The sequence below is a fragment of the Symsagittifera roscoffensis genome, chromosome 1 (genome assembly GCF_963678635.1).
Source record: "Symsagittifera roscoffensis chromosome 1, txSymRosc1.1, whole genome shotgun sequence".
Taxonomy (NCBI): Eukaryota; Metazoa; Xenacoelomorpha; order Acoela; family Convolutidae; genus Symsagittifera; species Symsagittifera roscoffensis.
The window spans coordinates 41,648,189-41,674,418 of record NC_087062.1 but is presented as its reverse complement, the minus strand read 5'-3'; the positions used below and the strand labels follow the sequence as shown (position 1 = coordinate 41,674,418).

The 26,230-nt window shown below is 38.2% G+C and overlaps 1 protein-coding gene across 1 annotated transcript in view; it reads left to right on the top strand.

The window, feature by feature from the left end:
- LOC134844621 (huntingtin-interacting protein 1-like) overlaps nt 1-22,030 on the top strand; it is a 477,037-nt gene extending 455,007 nt beyond the window's left edge. Inside the window, exons 18-23 of the mRNA XM_063861395.1 lie at nt 16,535-16,654; nt 17,211-17,300; nt 17,436-17,599; nt 17,855-18,093; nt 19,435-19,496; nt 20,044-22,030. Coding sequence (XP_063717465.1) covers nt 16,535-16,654; nt 17,211-17,300; nt 17,436-17,599; nt 17,855-18,093; nt 19,435-19,496; nt 20,044-20,169 — 801 coding nt within the window. The 3' untranslated portion in view covers nt 20,170-22,030. The remainder of the gene's footprint in view (nt 1-16,534; nt 16,655-17,210; nt 17,301-17,435; nt 17,600-17,854; nt 18,094-19,434; nt 19,497-20,043) is intronic.
- Nucleotides 22,031-26,230: the final 4,200 nt, after the last annotated feature.

Below are 26,230 nucleotides of genomic sequence, written 5' to 3'. Positions count from 1 at the left end.
TCTGCTTTGAAATAAAATCGAAGCATTCATTTTCCTGGAATATTTTCGCTTTTGTTTATAGGGCAGTACGGCTCCTTGGAAATTTTGCCATGGCGTTCAAGCTGCGCATACAACCTCTGGATTAATTTCTGCTTCAAATTTGGGTCTAAGCATTCAATTTCCTGGAATATTGTCGATTATTTTGGTTTTAGGGCAGTACGGCTCCATGGAGTTTTTGCCATGGCGTTCAAGCTGCGCATAGAAGCTCTGGATTAATTTCTGCTTAAAATTTGGGTCTAAGCGTTCAATTACCCGGAATAAAGGTTTTTTCCAGGAAATTGAAATAAAGGTTTTGGGTCTAAGCTTCAAATTTGGGTCTAAGCGTTCAATTTCCCGGAATAAAGGTTTTTTTTCTAAGAGCAGTACAGCACCATGTTACTTTGTGCCATGAAGTTCACATTGCGCATACAGCCCATGGAATAGTTTTGCTTTAAAATAAATTTGAAGCTTTCAATTTTCTGGAATAATTTCACTAATTTTGTTTATACGGAAGTTCAGCTCCGTTACTTTTTTGCCATGGCTTTCAAGCTGCGAATACAGCCCCTGGATTAGTTTCTACTTCGAGTTTCCATTTAAGCATTCAGTTACCCGGTAAAAAACGTTCTTTTTTCCTAAAAGCAGTACAGTTTCATGACACTTTGTGCCATGGCGTTCAAATTGCGCATACAGCCCCTGGAATAGTTTCTGCTTTGAGTAAAAGTCGAAGCAATCAATTTAATGGAATAATTCCACTTGTTTTGTTTATAAAGTAGTACAGCTCCGTGCCGTTTTCGCCTTGGCGTTAAAGCTCCATATACAATCCTTGGATTAGTCTCTGATTCGAATTAGCTTCTAAGCGTTCGCGTTCCCGGAATTTTTTTTTGCTTAAAGCAGTACAGCTTAATGACACTTTATGCCATGGCGTTCAAGCTGCGCATGAAATAGCCGGATAAGCTTCTGCTTTGATTTAATATCAAAGCATTCAATTTGCAGGAATAGTTTCACTAATTGTTTTTAAAGCAGTACAGCTCCGTGGCTTTTTTTGCCATGGCATTCAAGCTGCGCATACATTTCATGGATTAGTCCCTGCTTGGATTATTTATCTACGGGTTCAATAATCAGGAATAAATTCTCTGTTTTTGTTTAAATATAGTGCAGTCTAGACACTTTGCGAAAGCGTTCAAGCTGCGCATACAACCCCTGTATTAGTTTCTGCTTCGAATTGATATCGAATCATTCAATTTCCTGGAATTTTTTCAGCTATAATTTTGTTTTTTAAGCAGTACAGGTCCGTGACATGGTGTGCCATGGCGCTCAAGCTGCGCATACAATCCCTTGATTAGTTTCTACTTCGAGTTTCCATTTAAGCGTTCAGTTACCCGGTAAAAAACGTTCTTTTTTCCTAAAACCAGTACAGTTTCATGACACTTTGTGCCATGGCGTTCAAATTGCGCATACAGCCCCTGGAATAGTTTCTGCTTTGAGTAAAAGTCGAAGCAATCAATTTAATGGAATAATTCCACTTGTTTTGTTTATAAAGTAGTACAGCTCCGTGCAGTTTTCGCCTTGGCGTTAAAGCTCCATATACAATCCTTGGATTAGTCTCTGATTCGAATTAGCTTCTAAGCGTTCGCGTTCGCGGAATTTTTTTTTTTGCTGAAAGCAGTACAGCTTAATGACACTTTATGCCATGGCGTTCAAGCTGCGCATGAATTAGCCGGATAAGCTTCTGCTTTGATTTAATATCAAAGCATTCAATTTGCCGGAATAGTTTCACTAATTGTTTTTAAAGCAGTACAGCTCCGTGGCTTTTTTGCCATGGTGTTCAAGCTGCGCATACATTTCATGGATTATTCCCTGCTTGGATTATTTATCTACGGGTTCAATAATCAGGAATGAATTCTCTGTTTTTGTTTAAATATAGTGCAGTCTAGACACTTTGCCAAAGCGTTCAAGCTGCGCATACAACCCCTGTATTAGTTTCTGCTTCGAATTAATATCGAATCATTCAATTTCCTGGAATTTTTTCAGCTATAATTTTGTTTTTTAAGCAGTACAGGTCCGTGGTATTTTTTATCATGGCGCTCAAGCTGCGCATACAATCCCTTGATTAGTTTCTGCTTCGATTTTTGGTCTAAGCATTCATTTTCCCGGAATAAATGTTCTTTTTTGCGGAAAACAGTGCTGCTTCGTGACACTTTGTGACATGATGTTCAAATCGCGCATATAGCCCCTGGATTTAATTCTGCTTTGAAATAAAATCGAACCATTCATTTTCCTGGAATATTTCGCTTATTTTATTTATGGGGCAGTACAGCTCCTTGGAATTTTTGCCATGGCGTTCAATCTGCGCATACAACCCCTGTATTAATTTCTGCTTCGAATTAATATCGAATCATTCAATTTCCTGGTATAATTTCATCTATAATTTTGTTTTTTAAGCAGTACAGGTCCGTGTCAATTTTTATCATGGCGTTCAAGCTGCGCATACAATCTCTGGATTATTTTCTGCTTCGGTTTTTAGTCTAAGTGATCAATTTCCCGGAGTAAATGTTTTTTTTTGCTGAAAGCAGTACAGCTCTATGTTACTTTGTGCCATGGCGTACAAGTTGCGCATACAGTCCCTGGAATAGTTTTGCTTTAAATTAAATTTGAACCTTTCAATTTCCTGGAATACTTTCACTCATTTTGTTTAAAAGGCAGACAAGGCATTCTGTCTTGAAACCAGTACATCTCCGTTGCTTTTTTGCCATTGTTTTCAAGCTGCGAATACAATCCCTGGATTAGTTTCTGCTTCGAATTTTCATTAAAGCGTTCAATTACCCGGATTGAACGTTCTTTCTTTTTTGGTAAAAGCAGTACAGTTTCTTGACATTTTGTGCCATGGCGTTCAAATTGCGCATAGAGCCCCTGGAATAGTTTCTGCTTAACATAAAATCGAAGCAATCAATTTGCTGGAATAATTTCACTTGTTTTGTTTATAAAGAAGTACAACTCCGTGCCGTTTTCGCCATGGCGTTCAAGCTCCTTTTACAATCGCTGGGTTACTCTTTGATTCGAATTAGCATCTAAGCGTTCACGTTCCCAGATTATTTTTCTGCCAAAAGCAGTACAGCTCGATGGAACTTTGTGCCATGGCGTTCAAGCTGCCTATACTTTTCCTGGATTAGTCCTTGCTTCGATTATGCATCTAAGCGTTCAATAATCAGGAATAAATTGTCTGTTTTTGCTTAAATGTAGTATAGTCTCTTGACACTTTCTACCAAAGCGTTCAAGCTGCGCATACAACCCCTGAATTAGTTTCTGCTTCGAATTAATATCGAATCATTCAGTTTCCTGGAATAATTTCAAATATAATTTTGTTTTTTCATTATTATTTTCAGCAGTACAGGTCCGTGGCAAGGTGTGCTATGGCGTTCAAGCTGCGTGTACAGTCCCTGGATTAGTTTCTGCTGCGATTTAAGGTCGAAGCATTCAAAGTCCTCGAATAATTTCACTAATTTTGTTTTTAAAGCAGTACAGCTCCGTGACAGTGTGCTATGGCGTTCAAGCTGCGTGTACAGTCCCTGGATTAGTTTCTGCTGCGATTTAAGGTTGAAGCATTCAAAGTCCTGGAATAATTTCACTAGTTTTGTTTTTAAAGCAGTACAGCTCCGTGACATGGTGTGCCTTGGCGTTCAAGCTGCGTATATAATCTCTGGATTAGTTTCTTCTGCGATTTAAGGTCGAAGCAGTCAAAGTCCTGGAATAATTTACTAATTTTGTTTTTAAAGCAGTACAGCTCCGTGGCATGGTGTGCTATGGCGTTCAAGCTGCGTATACAAACCCTGGATTAGTTTCTGCTGCGATTTAAGGTCGAAGCATTCAAAGTCCTGGAATAATTTCACAAATTTTGTTTTTAAAGCAGTACAGCTCCGTGGCATTGTGTGCTATGGCGTTCAAGCTGCGTATACAATCTCTGGATTAGTTTCTGCGGCGATTTAAGGTCGAAACAGTCAAAGTCCTGGAATAATTTCACTAGTTTTGTTTTTAAAGCAGTACAGCTCCGTGACATGGTGTGCCTTGGCGTTCAAGCTGCGTATATAATCTCTGGATTAGTTTCTTCTGCGATTTAAGGTCGAAGCAGTCAAAGTCCTGTAATAATTTACTAATTTTGTTTTTAAAGCAGTACAGCTCCGTGGCATGGTGTGCTATGGCGTTCAAGCTGCGTATACAAACCCTGGATTAGTTTCTGCTGCGATTTAAGGTCGAAGCATTCAAAGTCCTGGAATAATTTCACAAATTTTGTTTTTAAAGCAGTACAGCTCCGTGGCATGGTGTGCTATGGCGTTCAAGCTGCGTATACAAACCCTGGATTAGTTTCTGCTGCGATTTAAGGTCGAAGCATTCAAAGTCCTGGAATAATTTCACAAATTTTGTTTTTAAAGCAGTACAGCTCCGTGGCATTGTGTGCTATGGCGTTCAAGCTGCGTATACAAAACCTGGATTAGTTTCTGCTGCGATTTAAGGTCGAAGCATTCAAAGTCCTGGAATAATTTCACAAATTTTGTTTTTAAAGCAGTACAGCTCCGTGGCATTGTGTGCTATGGCGTTCAAGCTGCGTATACAATCTCTGGATTAGTTTCTGCGGCGATTTAAGGTCGAAGCAGTCAAAGTCCTGGAATAATTTCACTAATTTTGGTTTTAAAGCAGTACAGCTCCGTGACATGAAGTTCACATTGCGCATACAGCCCATGGAATAGTTTTGCTTTAAAATAAATTTGAAGCTTTCAATTTTCTGGAATAATTTCACTTATTTTGTTTATACGGAAGTTCAGCTCCGTTACTTTTTTGGCTTTCAAGCTGCGAATACAGCCCCTGGATTAGTTTCTACTTCGAGTTTCCATTTAAGCGTTCAGTTACCCGGTAAAAAACGTTCTTTTTTCCTAAAAGCAGTACAGTTTCATGATACTTTGTGCCATGGCGTTCAAATTGTGCATACAGCCCCTGGAATAGTTTCTCCTTTGAGTAAAAGTCGAAGCAATCAATTTAATGGAATAATTCCACTTGTTTTGTTTATAAAGTAGTACAGCTCCGTGCCGTTTTCGCCTTGGCGTTAAAGCTCCATATACAATCCTTGGATTAGTCTCTGATTCGAATTAGCTTCTAAGCGTTCGCGTTCCCGGAATTTTTTTTTGCTTAAAGCAGTACAGCTTAATGACACTTTATGCCATGGCGTTCAAGCTGCGCATGAAATAGCCAGATAAGCTTCTGCTTTGATTTAATATCAAAGCATTCAATTTGCCGGAATAGTTTCACTAATTGTTTTTAAAGCAGTACAGCTCCGTGGCTTTTTTTGCCATGGTGTTCAAGCTGCGCATACATTTCATGGATTATTCCCTGCTTGGATTATTTATCTACGGGTTCAATAATCAGGAATAAATTCTCTGTTTTTGTTTAAATATAGTGCAGTCTAGACACTTTGCGAAAGCGTTCAAGCTGCGCATACAACCCCTGTATTAGTTTCTGCTTCGAATTAATATCGAATCATTCAATTTACTGGAATTTTTTCAGCTATAATTTTGTTTTTTAAGCAGTACAGGTCCGTGGTATTTTTTATCATGGCGCTCAAGCTGCGCATACAATCCCTTGATTAGTTTCTGCTTCGATTTTTGGTCTAAGCATTCATTTTCCCGGAATAAATGTTCTTTTTTGCGGAAAACAGTGCTGCTTCGTGACACTTTGTGACATGATGTTCAAATCGCGCATATAGCCCCTGGATTTAATTCTGCTTTGAAATAAAATCGAAGCATTCATTTTCCTGGAATATTTCGCTTATTTTATTTATGGGGCAGTACAGCTCCTTGGAATTTTTGCCATGGCGTTCAATCTGCGCATACAACCCCTGTATTAATTTCTGCTTCGAATTAATATCGAATCATTCAATTTCCTGGTATAATTTCATCTATAATTTTGTTTTTTAAGCAGTACAGCTCCGTGACATGGTGTGCCTTGGCGTTCAAGCTGCGTATACAATCTCTGGATTAGTTTCTGCTGCGATTTAAGGTCGAAGCAGTCAAAGTCCTGGAATAATTTCACTAATTTTGTTTTTAAAGCAGTACAGCTCCGTGGCATGGTGTGCTATGGCGTTCAAGCTGCGTATACAAACCCTGGATTAGTTTCTGCGGCGATTTAAGGTCGAAGCAGTCAAAGTCCTGGAATAATTTCACTAATTTTGGTTTTAAAGCAGTACAGCTCCGTGACATGAAGTTCACATTGCGCATACAGCCCATGGAATAGTTTTGCTTTAAAATAAATTTGAAGCTTTCAATTTTCTGGAATAATTTCACTTATTTTGTTTATACGGAAGTTCAGCTCCGTTACTTTTTTGGCTTTCAAGCTGCGAATACAGCCCCTGGATTAGTTTCTACTTCGAGTTTCCATTTAAGCGTTCAGTTACCCGGTAAAAAACGTTCTTTTTTCCTAAAAGCAGTACAGTTTCATGATACTTTGTGCCATGGCGTTCAAATTGTGCATACAGCCCCTGGAATAGTTTCTCCTTTGAGTAAAAGTCGAAGCAATCAATTTAATGGAATAATTCCACTTGTTTTGTTTATAAAGTAGTACAGCTCCGTGCCGTTTTCGCCTTGGCGTTAAAGCTCCATATACAATCCTTGGATTAGTCTCTGATTCGAATTAGCTTCTAAGCGTTCGCGTTCCCGGAATTTTTTTTTGCTTAAAGCAGTACAGCTTAATGACACTTTATGCCATGGCGTTCAAGCTGCGCATGAAATAGCCAGATAAGCTTCTGCTTTGATTTAATATCAAAGCATTCAATTTGCCGGAATAGTTTCACTAATTGTTTTTAAAGCAGTACAGCTCCGTGGCTTTTTTTGCCATGGTGTTCAAGCTGCGCATACATTTCATGGATTATTCCCTGCTTGGATTATTTATCTACGGGTTCAATAATCAGGAATAAATTCTCTGTTTTTGTTTAAATATAGTGCAGTCTAGACACTTTGCGAAAGCGTTCAAGCTGCGCATACAACCCCTGTATTAGTTTCTGCTTCGAATTAATATCGAATCATTCAATTTACTGGAATTTTTTCAGCTATAATTTTGTTTTTTAAGCAGTACAGGTCCGTGGTATTTTTTATCATGGCGCTCAAGCTGCGCATACAATCCCTTGATTAGTTTCTGCTTCGATTTTTGGTCTAAGCATTCATTTTCCCGGAATAAATGTTCTTTTTTGCGGAAAACAGTGCTGCTTCGTGACACTTTGTGACATGATGTTCAAATCGCGCATATAGCCCCTGGATTTAATTCTGCTTTGAAATAAAATCGAAGCATTCATTTTCCTGGAATATTTCGCTTATTTTATTTATGGGGCAGTACAGCTCCTTGGAATTTTTGCCATGGCGTTCAATCTGCGCATACAACCCCTGTATTAATTTCTGCTTCGAATTAATATCGAATCATTCAATTTCCTGGTATAATTTCATCTATAATTTTGTTTTTTAAGCAGTACAGGTCCGTGTCAATTTTTATCATGGCGTTCAAGCTGCGCATACAATCCCTGGATTATTTTCTGCTTCGGTTTTTGGTCTAAGTGATCAATTTCCCGGAGTAAATGTTTTTTTTTTGCTGAAAGCAGTACAGCTCTATGTTACTTTGTGCCATGGCGTACAAGTTGCGCATACAGTCCCTGGAATAGTTTTGCTTTAAATTAAATTTGAAGCTTTCAATTTCCTGGAATACTTTCACTCATTTTGTTTAAAAGGCAGCACAGCTCCGTTGCATTCTTTGCCATGGCGTTCAAGCTGCACATACAATCCTTGGATTAGTCTCTGATTCGAATTAGCAGCTAAGCGAATGTTTGCTGAAAGCAGTACAGCTTCATGACTTTTTGTTCCATGGTGTTGAAGCTGCGCATGAAATCGCTTGATTAATTTCTGCCTTGATTTAATATCAAAGCATTCAATTTCCTGGAATAGTTTCGCTAATTTTGTCTTGAAGCGTTCACGTTCCCAGATTATTTTTCTGCCAAAAGCAGTACAGCTCGATGGAACTTTGTGCCATGGCGTTCAAGCTGCCTATACTTTTCCTGGATTAGTCCTTGCTTCGATTATGCATCTAAGCGTTCAATAATCAGGAATAAATTCTCTGTTTTTGCTTAAATGTAGTATAGTCTCTTGACACTTTCTACCACAGCGTTCAAGCTGCGCATACAACCCCTGAATTAGTTTCTGCTTCGAATTAATATCGAATCATTCAGTTTCCTGGAATAATTTCAAATATAATTTTGTTTTTTCATTATTATTTTAAGCAGTACAGGTCCGTGGCAAGGTGTGCTATGGCGTTCAAGCTGCGTGTACAGTCCCTGGATTAGTTTCTGCTGCGATTTAAGGTCGAATCATTCAAAGTCCTCGAATAATTTCACTAATTTTGTTTTTAAAGCAGTACAGCTCCGTGACATGGTGTGCTATGGCGTTCAAGCTGCGTGTACAGTCCCTGGATTAGTTTCTGCTGCGATTTAAGGTCGAAGCATTCAAAGTCCTTGAATAATTTCACTAGTTTTGTTTTTAAAGCAGTACAGCTCCGTGACATGGTGTGCCTTGGCGTTCAAGCTGCGTATATAATCTCTGGATTAGTTTCTTCTGCGATTTAAGGTCGAAGCAGTCAAAGTCCTGGAATAATTTACTAATTTTGTTTTTAAAGCAGTACAGCTCCGTGGCATGGTGTGCTATGGCGTTCAAGCTGCGTATACAAACCCTGGATTAGTTTCTGCTGCAATTTAAGGTCGAAGCATTCAAAGTCCTGGAATAATTTCACTAATTTTGTTTTTAAAGCAGTACAGCTCTGGGACATGGTGTGCCTTGGCGTTCAAGCTGCGTATACAATCTCTGGATTAGTTTCTGCTGCGATTTAAGGTCGAAACTGTCAAAGTCCTGGAATAATTTCACTAATTTTGTTTTTAAAGCAGTACAGGTCCGTGGCAAGGTGTGCTATGGCGTTCAAGCTGCGTGTACAGTCCCTGGATTAGTTTCTGCTGCGATTTAAGGTCGAATCATTCAAAGTCCTCGAATAATTTCACTAATTTTGTTTTTAAAGCAGTACAGCTCCGTGACATGGTGTGCTATGGCGTTCAAGCTGCGTGTACAGTCCCTGGATTAGTTTCTGCTGCGATTTAAGGTCGAAGCATTCAAAGTCCTTGAATAATTTCACTAGTTTTGTTTTTAAAGCAGTACAGCTCCGTGACATGGTGTGCCTTGGCGTTCAAGCTGCGTATATAATCTCTGGATTAGTTTCTTCTGCGATTTAAGGTCGAAGCAGTCAAAGTCCTGGAATAATTTACTAATTTTGTTTTTAAAGCAGTACAGCTCCGTGGCATGGTGTGCTATGGCGTTCAAGCTGCGTATACAAACCCTGGATTAGTTTCTGCTGCGATTTAAGGTCGAAGCATTCAAATTCCTGGAATAATTTCACTAATTTTGTTTTTAAAGCAGTACAGCTCCGTGGCATTGTGTGCTATGGCGTTCAAGCTGCGTATAAAAAACCTGGATTAGTTTCTGCTGCGATTTAAGGTCGAAGCATTCAAAGTCCTGGAATATTTCCACTAATTTTGTTTTTAAAGCAGTACAGCTCCGTGACATGCTGTGCCTTGGCGTTCAAGCTGCGTATACAATCTCTGGATTACTTTCTGCGGCGATTTAAGGTCGAAGCAGTCAAAGTCCTGGAATAATTTCACTAATTTTGGTTTTAAAGCAGTACAGCTCCGTGACATGGTGTGCTATGGCGTTCAAGCTGCGTGTACAGTCCCTGGATTAGTTTCTGCTGCGATTCAAGTTCGAAGCATTCAAAGTCCTGGAATTATTTCACTAATTTTGTTTTTAAAGCAGTACAGCTCTGGGACATGGTGTGCCTTGGCGTTCAAGCTGCGTATAGAATCTCTGGATTAGTTTCTGCTGCGATTTAAGGTCGAAGCATTCAAAGTCCTGAAATAATTTCACTAATTTTGTTTTTAAAGCAGTACAGCTCCGTGGCATGGTGTGCTATGGCGTTCAAGCTGCGTATACAAACCCTGGATTAGTTTCTGCTGCGATTTAAGGTCGAAGCATTCAAAGTCCTGGAATAATTTCACTAATTTTGTTTTTAAAGCAGTACAGCTCCGTGACATGCTGTGCCTTGGCGTTCAAGCTGCGTATACAATCTCTGGATTACTTTCTGCAGCGATTTAAGGTCGAAGCAGTCAAAGTCCTGGAATAATTTCACTAATTTTGGTTTTAAAGCAGTACAGCTCCGTGACATGGTGTGCTATGGCGTTCAAGCTGCGTGTACAGTCCCTGGATTAGTTTCTGCTGCGATTCAAGTTCGAAGCATTCAAAGTCCTGGAATTATTTCACTAATTTTGTTTTTAAAGCAGTACAGCTCTGGGACATGGTGTGCCTTGGCGTTCAAGTTGCTTATAGAATCTCTGGATTAGTTTCTGCTGCGATTTAAGGTCGAAGCATTCAAAGTCCTGAAATATCTTCACTAATTTTGTTTTTAAAGCAGTACAGCTCCGTGGCATGGTGTGCTATGGCGTTCAAGCTGCGTATACAAACCCTGGATTAGTTTCTGCTGCGATTTAAGGTCGAAGCATTCAAAGTCCTGGAATAATTTCACTAATTTTGTTTTTAAAGCAGTACAGCTCTGGGACATGGTGTGCCTTGGCGTTCAAGCTGCGTATACAATCTCTGGATTAGTTTCTGCTGCGATTTAAGGTCGAAACTGTCAAAGTCCTGGAATAATTTCACTAATTTTGTTTTTAAAGCAGCACAGCCCGTGGCATGGTGTGCTATGGCGTTCAAGCTGCGTATACAAACCCTGGATTAGTTTCTGCTGCGATTTAGGGTCGAAGCATTCAAAGTCCTGGAATAATTTCACTAATTTTGTTTTTAAAGCAGTACAGCTCCGTGGCATGGTGTGCTATGGCGTTCAAGCTGCGTATACAAACCCTGGATTAGTTTCTGCTGCGATTTAAGGTCGAAGCATTCAAAGTCCTGGAATAATTTCACTAATTTTGTTTTTAAAGCAGTACAGCTCCGTGACATGGTGTGCTATGGCGTTCAAGCTGCGTGTACAGTCCCTGGATTAGTTTCTGCTGCGATTTAAGGTCGAATCATTCAAAGTCCTCGAATAATTTCACTAATTTTGTTTTTAAAGCAGTACAGCTCCGTGACATGGTGTGCTATGGCGTTCAAGCTGCGTGTACAGTCCCTGGATTAGTTTCTGCTGCGATTTAAGGTCGAAGCATTCAAAGTCCTCGAATAATTTCACTAATTTTAATCTTAAAGCAGTACAGCTCCGTGACATGGTGTGCTATGGCGTTCAAGCTGCGTGTACAGTCCCTGGATTAGTTTCTGCTGCGATTTAAGGTCGAAGCATTCAAAGTCCTGGAATAATTTCACTAGTTTTGTTTTTAAAGCAGTACAGCTCCGTGACATGGTGTGCCTTGGCGTTCAAGCTGCGTATATAATCTCTGGATTAGTTTCTTCTGCGATTTAAGGTCGAAGCAGTCAAAGTCCTGGAATAATTTACTAATTTTGTTTTTAAAGCAGTACAGCTCGGTGGCATGGTGTGCTATGGCGTTCAAGCTGCGTATACAAACCCTGGATTAGTTTCTGCTGCGATTTAAGGTCGAAGCATTCAAATTCCTGGAATAATTTCACTAATTTTGTTTTTAAAGCAGTACAGCTCCGTGGCATTGTGTGCTATGGCGTTCAAGCTGCGTATACAAAACCTGGATTAGTTTCTGCTGCGATTTAAGGTCGAAGCATTCAAAGTCCTGGAATATTTTCACTAATTTTGTTTTTAAAGCAGTACAGCTCCGTGACATGCTGTGCCTTGGCGTTCAAGCTGCGTATACAATCTCTGGATTACTTTCTGCGGCGATTTAAGGTCGAAGCAGTCAAAGTACTGGAATAATTTCACTAATTTTGGTTTTAAAGCAGTACAGCTCCGTGACATGGTGTGCTATGGCGTTCAAGCTGCGTGTACAGTCCCTGGATTAGTTTCTGCTGCGATTCAAGTTCGAAGCATTCAAAGTATTCAAAGTCCTGGAATTATTTCACTAATTTTGTTTTTAAAGCAGTACAGCTCTGGGACATGGTGTGCCTTGGCGTTCAAGCTGCGTATACAATCTCTGGATTAGTTTCTGCTGCGATTTAAGGTCGAAGCATTCAAAGTCCTGAAATAATTTCACTAATTTTGTTTTTAAAGCAGTACAGCTCCGTGGCATGGTGTGCTATGGCGTTCAAGCTGCGTATACAAACCCTGGATTAGTTTCTGCTGCAATTTAAGGTCGAAGCATTCAAAGTCCTGGAATAATTTCACTAATTTTGTTTTTAAAGCAGTACAGCTCTGGGACATGGTGTGCCTTGGCGTTCAAGCTGCGTATACAATCTCTGGATTAGTTTCTGCTGCGATTTAAGGTCGAAACTGTCAAAGTCCTGGAATAATTTCACTAATTTTGTTTTTAAAGCAGCACAGCCCGTGGCATGGTGTGCTATGGCGTTCAAGCTGCGTATACAAACCCTGGATTAGTTTCTGCTGCGATTTAGGGTCGAAGCATTCAAAGTCCTGGAATAATTTCACTAATTTTGTTTTTAAAGCAGTACAGCTCCGTGGCATGGTGTGCTATGGCGTTCAAGCTGCGTATACAAACCCTGGATTAGTTTCTGCTGCGATTTAAGGTCGAAGCATTCAAAGTCCTGGAATAATTTCACTAATTTTGTTTTTAAAGCAGTACAGCTCCGTGACATGGTGTGCTATTGCGTTCAAGCTGCGTGTACAGTCCCTGGATTAGTTTCTGCTGCGATTTAAGTTCGAAGCTTTCAAAGTCCTGGAATAATTTCACTAATTTTGTTTTCAAAGCAGTACAGCTCCGTGACATGGTGTGCCTTGGCGTTCAAGCTGCGTATACAATCTCTGGATTAGTTTCTGCTGCGATTTAAGGTCGAAGCAATCAAAGTCCTGGAATAATTTCACTAATTTTGTTTTTAAAGCAGTACAGCTCCGTGGCATGGTGTGCTATGGCGTTCAAGCTGCGTATACAAACCCTGGATTAGTTTCTGCTGCGATTTAAGGTCGAAGCATTCAAAGTCCTGGAATAATTTCACTAATTTTGTTTTTAAAGCAGTACAGCTCTGGGACATGGTGTGCCTTGGCGTTCAAGCTGCGTATACAATCTCTGGATTAGTTTCTGCTGCGATTAAGGTCGAAGCAGTCAAAGTCCTGGAATAATTTCACTAGTTTTGTTTTTAAAGCAGTACAGCTCCGTGACATGGTGTGCCTTGGCGTTCAAGCTGCGTATATAATCTCTGGATTAGTTTCTTCTGCGATTTAAGGTCGAAGCAGTCAAAGTCCTGGAATAATTTACTAATTTTGTTTTTAAAGCAGTACAGCTCCGTGGCATGGTGTGCTATGGCGTTCAAGCTGCGTATACAAACCCTGGATTAGTTTCTGCTGCGATTTAAGGTCGAAGCATTCAAAGTCCTGGAATAATTTCACTAATTTTGTTTTTAAAGCAGTACAGCTCTGGGACATGGTGTGCCTTGGCGTTCAAGCTGCGTATACAATCTCTGGATTAGTTTCTGCTGCGATTTAAGGTCGAAGCAGTCAAAGTCCTGGAATAATTTCACTAATTTTGTTTTTAAAGCAGTACAGCCCGTGGCATGGTGTGCTATGGCGTTCAAGTTGCGTATACAAACCCTGGATTAGTTTCTGCTGCGATTTAAGGTCGAAGCATTCGAAGTCCTGGAATAATTTCACTAATTTTGTTTTTAAAGCAGTACAGTTTCGTGGCATGGTGTGCTATGGCGTTCAAGCTGCGTATACAAACCCTGGATTAGTTTCTGCTGCGATTTAAGGTCGAAGCATTCAAAGTGCTGGAATAATTTCACTAATTTTGTTTTTAAAGCAGTACAGCTCCGTGACATGGTGTGCCTTGGCGTTCAAGCTGCGTATACAATCTCTGGATTAGTTTCTGCTGCGATTTAAGGTCGAAGCAGTCAAAGTCCTGGAATAATTTCACTAATTTTGTTTTTAAAGCAGTACAGCTCCGTGGCATGGTGTGCTATGGCGTTCAAGCTGCGTATACAAACCCTGGGTTAGTTTCTGCTGCGATTTAAGGTCGAAGCATTCAAAGTCCTGGAATAATTTTACTAATTTTGTTTTCAAAGCAGTACAGCTCCCTGACATGGTGTGCCTTGGCGTTCAAGCTGCGTATACAATCTCTGGATTAGTTTTTGCTGCGATTTAAGGCCGAAGCAATCAAAGTCCTGGAATAATTTCAATAATTTTGTTTTTAAAGCAGTACAGCTCCGTGGCATGGTGTGCTATGGCGTTCAAGCTGCGTATACAGACCCTGGATTAGTTTCTGCTGCGATTTTAGGTCGAAGCATTCAAAGTCCTGAAATAATTTCACTAATTTTGGTTTTTAAAGCACTACAGCTCCGTGGCATGCTATGCAATGGCGTTCAAGCTGCGTATACAAACCCTGGATTAGTTTCTGCTGCGATTTAAGGTCGAAGCATTCTAAGTCCTGGAATAATTTCCCTAATTTTGCTTTTAAAGCAGTACAGCTCCGTGGCATGGTGTGCTATGGCGTTCAAGCTGCGTATACAAACCCTGGATTAGTTTCTGCTGCGATTTAAGGTCGAAGCATTCAAAGTCCTGGAATAATTTTACTAATTTTGTTTTTAAAGCAGTACAGCTCCCTGACATGGTGTGCCTTGGCGTTCAAGCTGCGTATACAATCTCTGGATTAGTTTTTGCTGCGATTTAAGGCCGAAGCAATCAAACTCCTGGAATAATTTCAATAATTTTGTTTTTAAAGCAGTACAGCTCCGTGGCATGGTGTGCTATGGCGTTCAAGCTGCGTATACAGACCCTGGATTAGTTTCTGCTGCAATTTTAGGTCGAAGCATTCAAAGTCCTGAAATAATTTCACTAATTTTGGTTTTTAAAGCACTACAGCTCCGTGGCATGCTATGCAATGGCGTTCAAGCTGCGTATACAAACCCTGGATTAGTTTCTGCTGCGATTTAAGGTCGAAGCATTCTAAGTCCTGGAATAATTTCCCTAATTTTGTTTTTAAAGCAGTACAGCTCCGTGACATGGTGTGCCTTGGCGTTCAAGCTGCGTATACAATCTCTGGATTAGTTTCTGCTGCGATTTAAGGTCGAAGCAGTCAAAGTCCTGGAATAATTTCAACTAATTTTGTTTTTAAAGCAGTACAGCTCCGTGGCATGGTGTGCTATGGCGTTCAAGCTGCGTATACAAACCCTGGATTAGTTTTATGCTGCCATTTAAGGTCGAAGCATTCAAAGTCCTGGAATAATTTCACTAATTTTGTTTTAAAGCAGTACAGCTCCGTGACATGGTGTGCCATGGCGTTCAAGCTGCGTATACACTCCCTGGATTAGTTTCTGCTGCGATTTAAGGTCGAAGCGTTCAAAGTCCTCGAATAATTTCACTAATTTTGTTTTTAAAGCAGTACGGCTCCGTGACATGGCGTGCCATGGCGTTCAAGCTGCGTATACACTCTCCGGATTAGTTTCTGCTGCGATTTAAGGTCGAAGCAGTCAAAGTCCAGGAATAATTTCAACTAATTTTGTTTTTAAAGCAGTACAGCTCCGTGGCATGGTGTGCTATGGCGTTCAAGCTGCGTATACAAACCCTGGATTAGTTTTATGCTGCCATTTAAGTTCGAAGCATTCAAAGTCCTGGAATAATTTCACTAATTTTGTTTTAAAGCAGTACAGCTCCGTGACATGGTGTGCCATGGCGTTCAAGCTGCGTATACACTCCCTGGATTAGTTTCTGCTGCGATTTAAGGTCGAAGCGTTCAAAGTCCTCGAATAATTTCACTAATTTTGTTTTTAAAGCAGTACGGCTCCGTGACATGGCGTGCCATGGCGTTCAAGCTGCGTATACACTCCCTGGATTAGTTTCTGCTGCGGTTTAAGGTCGACACATTCAAAGTCCGGGAATAATTTCACCAATTTTGTTCATAAAGCAGTACAGCTCCATGACATCTTGCTCGGCGTTTAAGCTGCGCATACAATCCCTGGATTAGTTTGTGTTTTGAGTTATGTAATTCCGTTTTAATTTCATAGCAATGCATCGAAACACTTTGTGCTTCCATTTGTGACGGTTTTATTTCTGTTCGAGAGGTATAATTTGGTTTAAGATCTGACTAATGAGCTAGCCAGTTTCTTGTTCTAGCTAACTACTATCAAAAAGTCATACGATCCCCTCTTAACGTCACACTTATGCACACTAGGACACCAGCTAGTTAATTACTGGCGAACATCATAAGAAATGAGCTGCATAAATACTCCTGAACAAGTATTAAGGTAACGGTTTGAACTTCATAGAAAATTTACCAAAACTTACTAGTTTTCGCAAAATAGAGAACAGAGCGCATGAAAGTTGGCGACCTAATTTAGGTAATATAATTTACTTTGATCGAAATGTGTGTCGTTTGCTATAGGAGCTGAAGGATGAGGCGAGTGGTGTTGAAAAAGGTGCGGAGATTGACCTTGAACAGGTTCTAGAGGACGAAATGAGAACTGCTTCGCGTGCGGTGGATGAGGCCTCCAACAAATTCCAGGTGGGGAAATTCAATTTGAAATTTTTGGCTTTTTGTAAACTGAACTATAGAAGAAAAATAGAATATAATAATGTAGTTCCTGCGAATCGCAGAGGAGCTATCAGTAGGCCTTAACAGTCCTTTCGAGGATATTCCATTTGTATTATCTCCCCGCATTCAGGACAGTGTTATTTTGTTGAGAGAAGCTGTTTTTTGCTACTCAAGGCCGTTTTTTTGCGTCTAGAACTTTTACGTGGTACCACTATTGCAGCCAAATCTGGTCAGGTTGTGGTAGACTTGAAGCTGGAGGTCAAGTGAGAGCTTGTCCTCACACACTATCATTGCCATGGCATGGGATCGAATACACGATCTGACGATTTCATAGTGAACGCCTTACCACTATGCTAAGTGCCTGATAATTATGCTAAGTGTCTCAGCTTGATAGCAAAAATTGATAGATAAATTGATAGATAATTGATAGCAGAAATTGATAAATACGCTGAAAGTCCTCGGATAATTAAAGTATACAAATTTGGAGTTTCTCAATTCATATTACTTCATTTATAGTTTTTTTCAGGATCTTCTCAAGCTGAATTCGGAGGAAAATAGTGGAGTTAAACTTCAAGTTCATTCATCTCTAATTGCATCCTGCTCCAAGTTGATGACAGTTAGTTATGAACCCTTTATGAACAATCGATTCTTAAACGTTATCAATTCGAATTATAACATGGAATCCTCTCTATTTTAAATCACTTATTCTTGAACCGTTGCCAGTTGAAATTATGATCTGTTTTTTTTTCAGTTGATAAAGCAGCTGATGTTAGCAGTGAAAGCAATGCAACAAGAGCTGGTAGACACGCGATCCAAATCTTCTAACAAGAAAGAATTCTACGCTAAGAATTCTTCCTGGACTGAAGGACTGATTTCCGGTGGAAAATCGTTGGGCCTGTCGGCTAACATGCTTGTGTTCGTATCAAAAACACTTTTAACAAATTAACGATCTGTAAGAGATTCTGTATTTATAAAGACTGAATAATTATTATCTGGTTTATGTTTTGTTCATTGAAGTAATCAAACATAAGCGGAAGAAGTTGTGAGTTTGAAAAAATATTTAAAAGTAGGCTATAGAATCAAATCTGAAGGTTCTGTTTGAAAAAAAAGTATATTTTTCAAGTGAGATATTTAAACAAATGTGAATTCCTAAAATTCACATGTTTTTAGCGAGACTGCGGACGCTGCTATGAAAGGCAGTGGGCGATTCGTGGCTATCAATGCTTGTGCAAAGGGCATCGTCTCAGCTATCGCTCATCTGGTGCTGGCCACAAAAGTGCAGCAGCAGGCATCCCCTCAGTCAGTCCTGGCTGCCAACCAGGTCACTAGTCTGGCCAAACAGGTCCAGGCCTCCACTGGAGAGGTCATTGCAGCCACTCAGCAAGCCCAGAGCTTGGAAGAGAACAGTTGTGAGTACATTTTCACTACTGAAGTAATTGTTCTGAAGGCATCAATGATTGTTGCTGATGTCTTTGTTGCGCCAATAGTGAAATTTGTTTCACAGAAGCACGTAAGTAGAAAAATTGTATCTTTGTGAGAAAAAAAATTTTAACCGGAGTTTTTTGTCAACTTTTAAGTGTCAATGGACAGACTGAAGAAAATTTTTTAGGTCTTCCTTAAGCGAATACTTTTTTGGGTGTAGTTTTTTTTGGAGTCAAAATTTGATCACACTTAAGTTTGATTGAGTTTTGATTCAATTTAAAGTCATTTGCTAAAGAAGGCAAATTAGGCTCTACAATAACGAAATTGTTAATGGCGTGAAGAAACGTTAGTGACTTTAGTTTCAAATTTGAACTTAATTTTGAGATTTCTCGGCTGAATAAAAAATTCCATTTTGACCCAGTTTTCTCTCATTGAGGTCGTTTCATGAAAAAAGCGTCCGAAATGAAAGATCCACGAAATGGAAATATCTCTAACGAACATGATATATTTTTAGAGTAGATTGGAGTATAGGATATAGTGTGATAGGGTAGATTGGAATACGGTAGATTTTCCTGCTGCCTGTTTATTTAAGAAATTTTTAAAAAGTATCGTTTTTTGGTTCCCTTGAGTTCAGTGACCTTTCCTCCAACAACCTGTTGGCTATGTTTTGAGTTGGTCAGATTTTTGATTGCTAGATTTGATTTTCCAATTTTTAATAGTAATGAACGTAGTGGGTACTCATATAGGTCTTGCTGAGTTTTTTGTTTTTTCGCGGTTTGACTTGTAATTTTTAAGTTCAGAGCATTTCCAGCTCCATGTCCCATTCATTCATTCGTAGAGTACAAATGGTCTGCTTAGAGTATTTAAGCTATATTTATGACCTTTCTAGAGTGTGTCTAAAATGTTGATTGGTAAAAACGGATCAATCAAGTGTCGATGAGCGAAATGAAGACATTGATTTAGGTGTCGTAATTTTTTTCAGGAAACGCTCAGTTTTGAATTTTTGCGATTTGGCTTTTGATTTATTTCAGTCCAAATTAGCAAAATTGTAAAGATCACGAAAAACGTGATCGACTTCTGATTTCGAAAATGGAAATTAATTATCAGATTTCCCAGCGAAATAAAACTTTTACGTATTGATCCAGTTTTCTCAAATTGGGTTTATTTTAACAAAAAAGTGTCCATCATAAATTGTTCTACAAATTCAAAGAGCTTTAAGGTCGTCTATTTTTTTCTTCGAAATTCAAAAGTTGAAGGCTCTTGAAAAAAAAGTTTCCTTGCGTTCATTACTCTCTTCCAATTGTTAGTTTGCTATGTTTTTGTTTCAGCTTTGATGGACTTCAGCAGTCTGAATTTGCATCAAGCCAAGCAAAAAGAGATGGAATCGCATGTAAGTAATGGGAAATGAATTTTATCCGTGGTTTTGTTTCTTTTAAGGTGCCGAAGCCTTGGATAATGACTTCAAATTACAACCTGCTCTAGGCGACCCATCTCTTTGAGACGACAACTAGTCGAAAGCGACAATTGGTCGAATGCGGTAATGAGGTACTTTTTTGAAAAAGCGATAACTCGCATCGACGACAATTAGGAAGATTTAACTGGTATGGCGCAATCGGGATCATAAGTGTTACATGCTTACCAGAACAGAGATACAAACTTCTCGAAAACGCCTGGCCACTGGGAGAGAATGTCTTCTATTTGTCGCTTGGTGCGAATTGTCGCCTTTCCTCAACTGTACCAGTTGTAGCTTCGGACCAGTTGTCGCTTTCGACGAATTGTCGCCGCGCCGCCTATCTCGAGGCTTGTAGCGGTTAGCGCCTAATGCGACTGTGTAACTACATAGCTGTATGTCTGTAGATACATTTGTTTAAAGTTGCTGATTCTGAAAATGAGAAGAACTTTGTGTTCTGAATCTATGAATTGATTATATTCGTTAGATAAAACTGATGGAGCTGGAAGCAAGTGTCGAACGAGAACGAACAAAACTAGGAGATCTGAGGAGACACCATTACAAATTGGCAGCAGCCGCACAACAGGAGCAGCAAGACCAGGAATCGGGATGAATTACTTTTTGGCGGGCTTAAAGTGATTAAGTTAAAACTGTGTCCATGTGATTGAACATAACCTAACCATGAAAACTTCTGTAGCTAATTTTGTAAATACACTAGTCGGTACTCAGCTTCATGTCCCATTCATTCATTCGTAGAGTACAAATGGTCTGCTTAGAGTATTTAAGCTATATTTATGACCTTTCTAGAGTGTGTCTAAAATGTAGATTGGTAAAAACGGATCAATCAAGTGTCGATGAGCGAAATGAAGACATTGATTTAGGTGTCGTAATTTTTTTCAGGAAACGCTCAGTTTTGAATTTTTGCGATTTGGCTTTTGATTTATTTCAGTCCAAATTAGTTTGCTGAAAGGAGGCAGTTGACGCTCTGTAATAATAAAAACGCGAAAAAATGCATGTCGTTGTTTCAAAAAAGAAGACTTAAATTTTCAGAATTCTCAACGGAATTTGAAAAATAGCTTTTGACCCACAGTTTTCTAAATTTGGGTATGTGCCTTTTCATCCGTTTCCCCTCCACCGGCCATGCTTATTTTCCAACTTTTGTCCACGTAGTCTAATTGTTATGAAAATTGGCACGTGAATGCATTCCGCAGTTAAAAACACATTGTTCTCAAATAAAATTTCGTAAATAAATGATTAAGAGTAATGAACGCGGTGAGTACTCTGATACAGGTCTTCGTGATTTTTTTTACTTAGATTTTTTTAAGTTCACTTCATTTCTTTTGTTAAATGGAGGGCAAACTCCACTTTCGAATAGAAACAATGGAATCTGGTAAATGGAGTTCCCCGCGAAATACATTTTAACTGTTGGTCCAGTTTTCTCAAATTGGCTTAAATTTATCAAACAAGCAACAATCATACTTTTTTTGTGAAATTCAAAGAGCTTCAAGGACATAGGTTTTTTTTTGTAAAATTCCAAGATTGAAGTGTTTTCAAAAATTTAGTTTTGTTTTCTGTTTCATTGCGTTCATTAATCTTTTCCAACTGTCAGTTGGCTTTTTTACGCTGTAAAAATGATGTTTAAGGACTAAAAAATAGCCATAGTAGAAAGAAACGGTAGAAGAGCCTGGCTTGTTTTTAGTGATCGATTTTTTTTCGATAGTTACACAAGCCAGCTTGCTAGCGTTATTTTATTAGTACGAACCTTCTTTTTTTACTAAGTCAACTCACAAATAAAAGTTTTCGTTATAAGTGTTGGCTTATTTGGTGACACTTTTGCTATAATTACGATCTGTAGCATTGGAAATTGCATAGCATCTGTTCTCTACTTTATTTGTGGCTAGTGTTTGTGAGTAATTAAGCGTCCGTGGCTGAGTGATTAGTGAGTGAGACTCATAATTTCTAGTTCGCAGATCGAATTCGAGACCTAGACGAATTTTTACTAATTCGATGCTTGTTTCAACTTTTCTTATTGCTCTTTATAGAGCTGCTTTCTGTCGTGTTCTCGCGATTTTTGTGAAGCGCAGTTCGCCTGTGTCCAAAATTTTTTTGAAAAAAAAACTTTTTTTTCGGTTTTTTGTCCTTGAATTTATTGACACTTTTCCAACTTAATGTTGGCTATATTTTTAGAGTTTACCTGTGGCAAAAAAAGGGCTTGTTTTAAAGTTTAATCTTTGTGTTAAGTGTTGAAATTGTTCGTTATATAAAGTTTCGTTATTAGGTGCCATAATGCGGGAAATTGTTACTAGGTTCTGAAAAATTAACTTGGATCACATTATCGGATCTATTTACATCACTTCTGTTTCAGATTGATAGAAGTTTTGATGTTTAAAAATCAAGGTCCATTTTTCTCTAGATATAATTAACAGATTTCATCTTAAAAGTGCTCTCGTGTGATATTTTTTGAGTTTCATATTGGAGGCATAATTGAATGAAATCCTATTATTCAATTAAATTTGCAGAAGCTTACGAATTTGATATAGAATCATAGACCAACAGCTGTTTGATTGAAAAAGGCGGTTCTTAAAGATATTGTTTAAAGAACAAAAAAATCCGTCCTCCAATTTGAATTGCATACGTATCCATTTCATGGCATTCATCTATTGTAAAAAAAAAAGAGATCATATATTGTTTCTAACTTCCTAAATGGCATTATTACTAAAAAGTGTTCTGATAGATTCCCGTTGGCTTATGTCTTCAAAGTTTCACTTATCACTGAAGTCCTATTTTTGCATATTATCTACCAAATTGTACCTTCGACCAATACACCAATTAGCATTGAATTATGAATTTATTTTGCTCTTCCGTTTTTGATCGTAGCAATAAATTCATCGCTGAAGAATAATGACACTGATCTATAGTAAGATATTTAAGCATCATCACATTTAGACGAAAAACAGTTTGAGTGTTACTACTTTCCGACACTGAAGCCATAAGCTCTTTTCGACTCGTAGAGAGTTGGGTGGTATGGTATGGCTTCTTCCATGGGTCCGGTGAATCTGGAAGCCATAGTAGTGCCGAATGGAATATAAGTAGTAAAATACCTGAAATTTAAAAACCATTACTCAGGGATAACCTTTGACAATCCCATGGTCATGATAAATTCTAAAAGCTGTTCAAGTATTGTCATGTATTACCGGCAACGAAGGAAAATTGGGTTGATCAGCGCTGCTTTGAGTTTTTTTGATTATATGACTTGATATTATCAGTTCTTTTTCTTTGGCAAGTGGAAAGCTGTCGTGAAGTTCAGCAGGAGCGCCTTTCATACAATTTCAGCTTATCGTAGAAAAATGAATAATGATGTTGTTTCTAGTTTCAACAAGAATAGGTTGATGCTGCTTATCAGGTAGTTGGGATCAAGAAAAATCATATATAATCCCTTTCAGTCTCGGTGCGATCAATAATTTAAAAGTTCAGAATTTTTATCGGTGCTGAAAAAACCAGGATGCAGAAAATAGCTTAACTTACTGATTTGAATTATTAAATCTAGAGTAAGAAGAAAAGCCGCAGTTATTCTGAGAACCTCGAGGCATAAAACGCAAACCAGCTACCAAAAAAAAGAAACTGAATTATTTGTTACTGTGATTACAAATACTTCTAGATTTTTGTTATGATCGAGATCAGATTTTAGAAAGCCTAATACCCAATTTCGAATTACTTTATTGAAAAAATTAGTGAAAAGTATGCTTAACGGCACAGTTTTTCAGAAATATTACCCTTGCGATGAGCAAGGGTATTGCAATCTGGTACTAGACTTTTTCCCGTAAATAAATTTAGGCAAAAGAGTGATCATTTCATATTGTGGACACTATCATCTTCTGAAGTCTAATTTCTTGAAAATTTAAATAAAACTAGTGTAACTTCAGTTGTAAAATTAGATAAAGCCCGTTTTAAGTTGTATTTTTTTAAAAAAAGAATTTCACTTTTTTTCGGGCTCGTGGTTTTCACCCTAGTTTCTGTCTGTCCATTTTCCGTTTTTAAACTCTATTTTATCTGATAGATTTTTTATTAGCTTGCTTTCTTGAGCATGTGTTTTAATCCAATTTAAAAAAAAATTCTTTTGCTATAACTGAAAGTTCAGTAATTTGTAAATTTACCAAGTCTGTTTCTTTTTTTAAATGTTTAAACAGCTTCAATTTATGTTTCGGCTCAGTCAAATTGTATTGCATAATTTCGAGAGCAAATTTATTCGCATGCGATTGTTTTTCAGATTGGATGGGTCGTGAAAAATTTTAAAGCTGTGAAACTTTTTATGATAACAGTTTTGTTATCGGCTCAAACTGGTTTTGACCCAAAAATTTATTGCCGCCCGGTAGTTAATATTCATGTTTATTCAGGTTGTTTATGAACTTTTTTTATACAACCATATAGCTTTTGTAGCTGCATCTTTCAAGTTATTTTTTCAAGTAATGCTATCAACTCAATTCTTCTGAAAATTTTTAACTTCGCTTTTCAAATTTTTGTGCATCTCAAGTGTTGTAAAGCTCCGCTTCGCCTTTGTAAGTATTTTTGTCATCATTTTTAATTTTCCGAAACTTTAAGGTTTTTTTTTAGCAATTTAAATTTTTCTGGAGACTGTTTTTTTTTACCAGTTTCCTCTAAATTATTTCAAAATCAATCTGCTGATAATCTCTATCGTGAGCTGATTCTTCTTTACTGCTTTGAGTAAAAAAAATAAGGCTTTTAAAAAAGCTCGTTCTGCGTTTGATGGAGATGGTAGCAAACCCAATATAGCTCATAACTTTGCCAATTTCGAGTATATTTCGCGATGTTGAGTGAAGTTGGAAGCAGTTTTTTTGGGCAATATCTATTTCCAACAAAAGCTTATCGAAGTCGTCGTCAAAACTCAATTTGTTTGTTTTTGGCAATTTAAATTGAAATTTAAAATTTATGGACACAAATAAACTGTCAATTGGGTTCATGATACTTGCGTCAGAGTTTTCATATGGCGCTTTCGAAGTGTCAATAACATTTTTCTGAAAACAATTTTTTCAAACTGTGAATAAATTTTTGCGCATTTTTAGTTTCTTCGATTTGTACCAAAGCGCAAGATCGCCTGTTTGAGTTCAAAAGCGCAGCTGAAAAAATTATTTCCGGAAACTATTCAAAGCGTCGATTATTTGGCATGCGCACGGCTAGTTGTACTGCACAAATTTTCGTGAAATGTCATCGAAATTTTAATTATTAGAAACCCTCCCAAAAACTTCAGAAGTTTTCTGACTTGTGATACGATTTGGTCTACGATTGCGCTTTCAGCTTCAAAGAATTTTCCTAAGTGGAAGACTTCGAGAAAGTTTTCTAAATTTCGAAGTACCAAAAATTATAAATCTGCATAAGCTTTTGGTTTTGTTTTGCGTTCATTTTCTACATATGGGGAATTTTTGATAATAGAATGCAGTTGTCTGAAGTGACCATACCGTAGTATTTAGGAAAATTTGGGTCTAGAATTTGAACTACAAAATTCGTTTGTATGTGTAAAAGTTTTTAACTTTTACTCGCTGTGTTGTATCGCATTATTTAACCTGTGAGCTCCGCATCCATTTTTTTGTCATTTTTGATTGCATTTTCAACAGCAACATTTTTCTCGTACTCCTCATGCTCATTCTGGATATCCTCAAAAACAGCCGCGGAAAATGGTCAACCAGCTGCAATCGTAGCGTTTCTTTAGCACTCTGAAATCCAATACCTTTTTTCTTGATTTAATCCGATAGCAAGTTCGAAATTGTATCAACTGTTTTTGCTGTTGTTCGCGAAACTCGCGAAAAAATGACACTCTGATTTTGTTAAGTTCGAAAAGAGAACAGCTCAAAAAAATCTCACCGCGTCGGCTGGTCCTATGATCAACTTCGATCCCGTAGTAATCGCAGGGTTTTTGAATGTTCATAATTTCTGTTGAGATAACTCGCCAAGTTTCATGTGTCTTCTAATTAGGCGAATAATCAATTTTTTGGATAGCTTTAGGTTTTTTGTTTTCACAAAAAACGTGAATTTGTAAGTTAGTTTTTGCAAAAAGATGCGCTAGCTGTTCAGTGAATCTATCAATTTTTTGAGTCTTTTCTGCTTTCCAAAATTTGTCATATTCCTGTGGGCGGGTACATCGCAATGATGTTCAGAATTACTGAGAAAGTTTGATATTTTCAGCGCGGATAGTTTTTTGTCGCATGCGGAGCTATTAAATCTTGTGTGGCTGCAATATATGGTTATTACAGGTTTTTGGTAGGAAAGGGTGGTTTAAAAATATATTGAAAATTATTCGCAAAATGGAGAAAATTTGGTATGTTTTGGTGTCATGGTTCTCTTTTAATTTTTTTAAAAGAGGATCGCGTGGGCATTATTGTTTTGACGAAGGGGAATTCATAGTTATTTTGAATACATGATTACACTTTCGAACGTTAGTGTGTTAGTACGAACCTTCTTTGTTTCTAAATAAATTAGAAAATAAAAGTGTTCATTGAAAGTGGAAAGTGTTCCCTTATTTGATGGCACTGTTGCTATAATCGCGACCTGTAGCATTGGAAATTTCATAGCATTTGTTCTCTGCTTTATTTGTGGTTTATTAAGCACCCGAGGCTGATGGATAGCGCGCGAGACTCATGATCTCTAGGTCGCAGAGCGAA